Genomic DNA, 6,766 nt, shown 5'->3' on the forward strand with positions numbered 1-6,766 from the left:
ATGAGATTTAGGTTATGAATTTAAAAGAAAATCCTCAACTTAAAATAACAAGGTTTTCTAACCAAAGATCTCCCTGAAACCCTTTAGACTGCAAAATTAGTAGACAAGATCCTTACCAGAGGACAGGACTAAATCTGAAGGAATGGTTTACTGTGTGTTCCCTTTTCCCCACAGTATCTCCAGCAAATGCCTGCCCTGTTGCCTGGAATTCCACTACTGACGAGTCACTACTTTAAGTCTGGAGGTCTGTGCTTCAACAAAACCTCATTAAAACTCATGTAAAAACAGAAAGTATGAAATCTCTACAGACCTCTGGGCGCTGCTCCTAACTTTAACAATCAGTAGAAAACAGGTTATTCAGCTAAGTTCAGTTCTTTCCAAGAGAAAGAAGGTTTTGATTTGGTTGTTTCTGTTTTAATTGCCAGAGATCAATCACCCGATCAGTCAAAGAAGATCAAAGTTTTTCAGGCTGGAAAACAGCTCCACCTCTTCTTCAGCTCTCCAGATTTTCCTAGGAAGGACAATGAATATCCTACAGTCAAAGGAATGGTCTTCAGGAACTCCCTAAAGAAGCCAGAATGACCCACAGATAACTCCAGGGAAGGCAGCTCTCACTAAGGCTTCTGCTGATCTTGGAAATGAAGGGGAGTGCTCTAAGAGAGCAGATGTTCTAATGATTACTAAGACATGGACTTAGAATGCCTCCTACCGTTACCACTACAGCAGATGTCACCAATTGTTTTTTTGTTAGATAATAGTAAGATGATTCTGAATTTCCTCAACACACACCCAAAAGATGTTAGGGAAAAAAGACCCAGAAGTTTACCAGTAGAGCAAAGTCACACTGAGATTAGAACTCCACCACTAATATACTTCATAGATGATTATGTACAGGAAGTGGAAATTAGCTTGACAAAGTTAGCAGTCAACATTTTAGGCAGCCTGGCTCTGGGGTCCAAGACCCACTGGCTGAGCTTCTGACTCCTCCCCTTTTCCATGGCAAAAAAATCCCGGCATTTTCAGCAAAGTTGGAAGGCCAGTTTCCCTGCATGGTTTCCAACTGATGGAAAGAACCACGAATTGGAGTCCCAGAGATTCGTACAAAAACAATGCAAATGTCTAGCAAAGCCAGGGGCCCCAAAATACTTACCCAACCTCCCTGGCCCTGGATATACTCTCGTATGGCAGTGTTCCCAATGATCATATTTGTCATGGACGTAGCCACCTGCCTTGCCATCTCAGGAGTCATGCGGACCACACATTCAAGAAGTTTCACTGACACTGCCAGAAAGGCTCTCTCATAAGCCAAGGTGGAATCCTGGGCACACCAGGCCTTGCTGAGAGATTTAACTGTGTCCTGAAGTACAGCTCCTGCCTGGGGTAAGATATGGGACCTATCAGTGGAGTATCACTGAAAAAGTACAGTAGGCTGCAGGTGTAGGAATCCAGTAAAGCAAGTGTTTCTCAAAGAGTGGCAAATGCACATTGGTTGTACCTAATGTAATCTTAAGAAGTAAATGGATATAATTCAAAAAGAGTCATGTACCACAATGTTCATTGCAGCTCTGTTTACAATAACCAGGACGTGGAAGTAACCTAAGTGTCCATCCACAGATGAATGGATAAAGATGTGGCACATATATACAATGGAATATTACTCAGCCATAAAAAGAAACGAAATTGAGTTATTTGTAGTGAGGTGGACGGACCTAGAGTCTGTCATACAGAGTAAAGTTAGTCAGAAAGAGAAAAACAAATACCATATGGTAACACATATATATGGAATCTAAAGAAAAAAAAATGATCATGAAGAACCTAGGGGCAGGACAGGAATAAAAACGCAGACCTACTAGAGAATGGACTTGAGGACATGGGGAGGGGGAAGGGTAAGCTGGGACAAAGTGAGAGAGTGCCATGGACATATGTACACTACCAAATGTAAAACCGATAGCTAGTGGGAAGCAGCCACATAGCACAGGGAGATCAGCTCGGTGCTTTGTGACCACCTAGAGGGGTGGGATAGGATGGGTGGGTGGGAGGGAGACGCAAGAGGGAGGAGATATGGGGATATATGTATATGTATAGCTGATTCACTCTGTTATAAAGCAGAAACTAACACACCATTGTAAAGCAATTATACTCCAATATAGATGTTTTAAAAAAAAAGAACAGGAAAAAAAAAAGAAGTAGATGGATAAACTTTTCTTACTTTAGTAGTTTTAATTTATTGTAATGGGTATTAGAAAAAACCTAAGCAGCCCATCAAACCCATGATTTGCTCAGGATGAACAAAATGATTAAAGGAAAAACAAAATGATTTGAAAGAAAAATACCAAGTACATCATAGCAGAGTTGGTCAAGTTCTAAAGGTACGGCTTGAATGACTGAAGTCTGGGAAACTCTAAAGTAAAAAATAGATTAGCTTTTCCTCTTTCTCTTTCCTTCCCCAAAAGTTCGATCCAAGAGTCATTAGATGGGGCCGAGTAAGGTCTATTGTGGTGTAGTGTAGGGGACCCATGGTGGTCAAAGCAGCGTGTCAGAGCCTAAACAAGCCGAGAAGGGCATCCACGGTGAGAGTACCTAGATCCTGGTTTCCAAATAGCATTCTCCATTAAAAGAAACTAGAGCTCCCTGGCGAATGGCTAATTTCAGGCTGGGGCTTGGAAAATACAAGATCTTCTGTCAGAAATTAAAGAAGTACTCAGAGAATGATAGAGACATGCCAAAAAGACACAGTCCAGGTTGAAAGGTGGAAGCTAGGGCAATTTGGGCATACAGATAAATAATAATAGTAACAGATTACAACCCACTGAATAAAGTAGGAATTCATGGGTCCATGTTGATATAAAAAATAAATAAATGAATAGATTAAAATTTTGGTGAGAAATGGGGTATTTACGTGGTTTCAAAGTACTTCCCTACAAGACACTTACTAATTAAAGGTGAAAAGATTAACTTGACAGTGCCGAAGCCTTGCAGACACCATTTTAAGTGATTAAAGTTAACACCAGTACTGGGACAAATTGAAATCTGCGCCACTTGATAGGTTGCAGTGAAATGAACACAGCAACACTTCTGTGCTATTCCTACCAAAGGTACATAACCTGTATCGATTCAAGAGGAAATATCAAACAAACCCAAGTTAAGGGACATTCTTCAAAATAATTGGCCCATAATCGTCAAGGGTCAAGGTCATGAAAATCAAGGAGAGACTGAGGAACTATTACAAATTGAAGGAGACGAAAGAGACATGACAACTAAGTGCAATATCTGATTCTGACCTAGATCCTTCTGCTATGCACGTGACCCCTGAACAACTCAGAGGTTAGGGGAAACAATCCCCTGCATAGTTGAAAACCTACATATAACTTTATGGTTGGCCCTCTGTATCTGCGGTTCCACATCTGCAGATTCAACCAGCTGCAGATCGTGTAGTACTGTACTATTTATTGAAAAAAAATGCATATAAGTGGACACATGCAGTTCAAACCTGTGTTGTTCAAGGGCCAGCTATAAGTGAAAGTGACATCACTGGGACAACTGAGAAAATCTGAGTGGGATCTGAGGATAAGATGATAATGTATCAATGCTAAATTCCTGGTTTTGATGGTTAGACTGTGGTTATATAAGAGAATGTCCTTATTTGAAGGGGGTGATGGAACAACATGTTGGCTACTTACTCTCAACGATTCAACTTTTCTGTGAGTTTGAAGCTGTTTCCAAAATAATTTGTTTGTTTGGTTGGTTTTTTTGTTTGTTTGTTTGTTTTGTGGTACGCGGGCCTCTCACTGTTGTGGCCTCTCCCTTCGCGGAGCACAGGCTCTGGACGCACAGGTCCAGCGGCCATGGCTCATGGGCCCAGCCGCTCCGCGGCATGTGGGACCTTCCCGGACCGGGGCACAAACCCGTGTCCCCTGCATCGGTAGGCGGACTCTCAACCACTGCGCCACCAGGGAAGCCCCAAAATAATTTTTTTTAATTAAAAAGTAAAAGTAGATCCAGCTACCAGCTACCTAGGAAAGCTTCAGTGCAAGCAATTAGGTGTGATAAGTCCAGTTCTGCCTGAGCTGCATTCAGTAGGAAGATAAAGCACAATGGTTAAGGGTGTGGTTCAGCACAGAGATACAGAGAATAGATTGGTGGTGACCAGGAGATAGGGCGAGGTCAAAATGGGTAAAGGGGGGACTTCCCTGGTGGCACAGTGGTTAAGAATCTGCCTGCCAACGCAGGGGACATGGGTTCGAGCCCTGGTCCAGGAAGGTCCCACATGCCACGGAGCAACAAAGCCTGTGGGCCACAGCTACTGAAGTCCGCGCGCCTAGAGCCCGTGCTCCACAACAAAGAGAAGCCACTGCAATGAGAAGCCTGCGCACCACCACGAAGCGTAGCCTCCGCTCACCGCAACTAGAGAAAGCCCACGTACAGCAACGAAGACCCAATGCAGCCAAAAATAAAATATTAATTAATTAATTAATTAAGAAAACCAAAAAGAACCAAAATGGGTAAAGGGGGTCAATTTTATGGTGACAGAGAGAAACTAGACTTTTGGTGGCAAGCATGCTGTGGTGTATACAAAAGTGGAATTATAATGTTGTACATATGAAACTTATGTAAAGTAATAAAGCAATGCTACCTCAATTTTTTAAAAAAAGTGTGATTCTGGAATCAGTCTGGGTTCAAATCCTAACTTCAACACTTACTAAATAATCTAATTACTTATTTCCCTATTCTTCAGTTTCCTTATTGGCTTAAATGGTTACTAAGTCAGAAAATACTTTTTGAGGGCCTATTGTATATCATGTTCTGTTCTAGGTTGTGTGAATATAGCAGTGGACAAAATGGGTTAGATGTTTGCTCTCACAGTGTTACACACAGATGAGAGAGGTTGCACTGTGGATAACAGTTTCTGTAATGCCTCACAGAGTGGTGTAAGGATTAAATGAGTTAATAAACGTAAAGCATTTAGAATACTGTCTGGCACATGGTAAGTGATGAGTTAATATTAGCTGTCATTATTGATATTAATCAGCAACCTCTTCTAGAACATTACCTATGGTATTTACATCCCATACAGAGTCCAGGAATCAAGACACTGATGAAAAGCCAGATACGCCCTAGTGGCTGCTGTACTTATCCTTCGTTGCGTCGGATTTGTCAAATGCCTATCCTTCCTGTATATAATTTTATTGCTGGACCTTGAGGAAAAAAAGATGTCCACTACTAGCAAAATAAATATTAAAACAGGTGCATAAAAGAATAAAATGCTATATATATGCTCTATGCCATTAAGCACAGCTCTGATGAAAAACAAATAGAAACAATCTGAAGGCTGATCAGCCTATGCCAAAAGCTCTCCACCTCAATATCACCTAGCCTTTGATTAACTGCTAAAGAATTGGCAGTTGAAGAATTCCTGCTTGATCTCCGTGGATGCATTAAGCCCCCAAATCTTTCACAGAACATTTCTAGTCACAGTCATATAGGAGTAGTAAGAGAAGGATATCTGAAATAGAAAAAAAGCAGCAAACAATAGAAGGAAGTAGCAGAAAGTTGACCTGTCCCTGAATGGTTTCTGCGATGATGTTTTTGGCAGGAGCTTCCAATTCTCCATTGAACTTGTCACCCAACATCCGAAGGCGACCAGCAATGATGGCCACATCAAAAGAGCAGACCTCTCCTAAAACAGAGGGAACACAGTCACATTCGTCAGAGTGCTTAAAAGGGATGGCAAGTCCCAGGAATCTAGGCATTGAAGAAAGTTCTCTAGACTTTTTACACAATTTGGGCAACATTCTCTCCCAAGAAAATCTTCAATATTCTGTCAACACCAATAGAAGACAGAAAATCTCCCTTCACTGAGAATCTATTTCCCTTCTATAAAGACTTCAGATATTGCTGAAAGCTTAGAGCTTACCTTTTGAAACTTAAGAAGACATAAGTAAGAATATTCAGATTCTCTTGTTGACCTGCAATTACCACCTCAGGCCAGAAGCCTTACCTGAATCTGGTTCGTCTGCACAACGTAGGGTCCGGTTAGCAACCTGACAAGTGGGACCTAAGAAGTCTGTGAGTAGAGAGTCTACAATGCATTCCGTTTGCTCCTCAAAGGTTCGGGGGCTCCGCATTTTAGGTGTTTATGGCCAAGTTTTGCTTTTCTACAAAACAAAGTTTTCAGCTCAGAAGGAAGTCAAAAACTGGTAAACCAGATGTGTCCCTCTTGTAAAGTTTCTTAATGGGACATGGAGTCCTGGAGCCTTTCCCACCACCTGTCTTCAAAACAGCTGCTCAGAAAGGTGGGACTTCTCTGAAGAGCTCACCCACACACAGCTGGGGAAGTTTGTTGAAGACTTTCAGTTCCTTATCTCAGAGCCACACCCAGGCCAGTACCTAGGGCTAATGAATAACTTTAATAGATAGCCAATCTAGAACTGAAAGAGTCAAGGAAAAGCCTCTTGGGCAACACTGAGAAACTTCCTGCTGGGTTCTGGGTATGGTGTAATTTACAGAAAGAAATTTTGAAGTTCTATTACACAAGCATTCAACTCCTGACTATGGCATTCGTTTGCCACTATCACACACCGATTACTTACTGAGTACCAGTGTGTAAGAAACTACACATACTTGGCACTATAAATAACCCAGAAAAACGACACAGATACAGTTCCCATCCTCATGGGGTCATACTTCAGCATGAATGACAGACATTAAATGACTAATCATATAATTTCTTGTGCTTATTAAGATATAGTATGTTACTACAGTGTAT

General features: G+C 41.5%; 1 protein-coding gene across 1 annotated transcript; it reads right to left on the reverse strand.

The window, feature by feature from the left end:
- Window positions 1-380: 380 nt before the first annotated feature.
- Window positions 381-6,329, reverse strand: BCL2L15 (BCL2 like 15). Its single transcript, XM_007462474.1, has 4 exons — window positions 5,999-6,329; window positions 5,556-5,677; window positions 1,151-1,375; window positions 381-511 (listed from the first exon to the last, which is right to left on the reverse strand). The coding sequence occupies exons 1-4, from the start codon at window positions 6,123-6,125 to the stop codon at window positions 494-496; spliced, it is 492 nt and encodes a 163-aa protein (XP_007462536.1). The 5' UTR covers window positions 6,126-6,329; the 3' UTR covers window positions 381-493.
- Between the last annotated feature and the right edge of the window lie 437 nt (window positions 6,330-6,766).

The sequence above is a fragment of the Lipotes vexillifer genome, unplaced genomic scaffold (assembly GCF_000442215.2).
Source record: "Lipotes vexillifer unplaced genomic scaffold, Lipotes_vexillifer_v1.1 scaffold1029, whole genome shotgun sequence".
Classification (NCBI taxonomy): Eukaryota; Metazoa; Chordata; class Mammalia; order Artiodactyla; family Lipotidae; genus Lipotes; species Lipotes vexillifer.

Excerpts from the sequence above, each read along its gene's own strand:
- BCL2L15 (XM_007462474.1), bottom strand. The coding sequence starts at position 6,125 with ATGCGGAGCCCCCGAACCTTTGAGGAGCAAACGGAATGCATTGTAGAC. Across the intron at positions 5,678-5,998 it reads TGCAGACGAACCAGATTCAG|GAGAGGTCTGCTCTTTTGAT; the intron begins GTAAGGCTTCTG and ends CCTCTGTTTTAG. Across the intron at positions 1,376-5,555 it reads CAGAAACCATTCAGGGACAG|GCAGGAGCTGTACTTCAGGA; the intron begins GTCAACTTTCTG and ends ATCTTACCCCAG.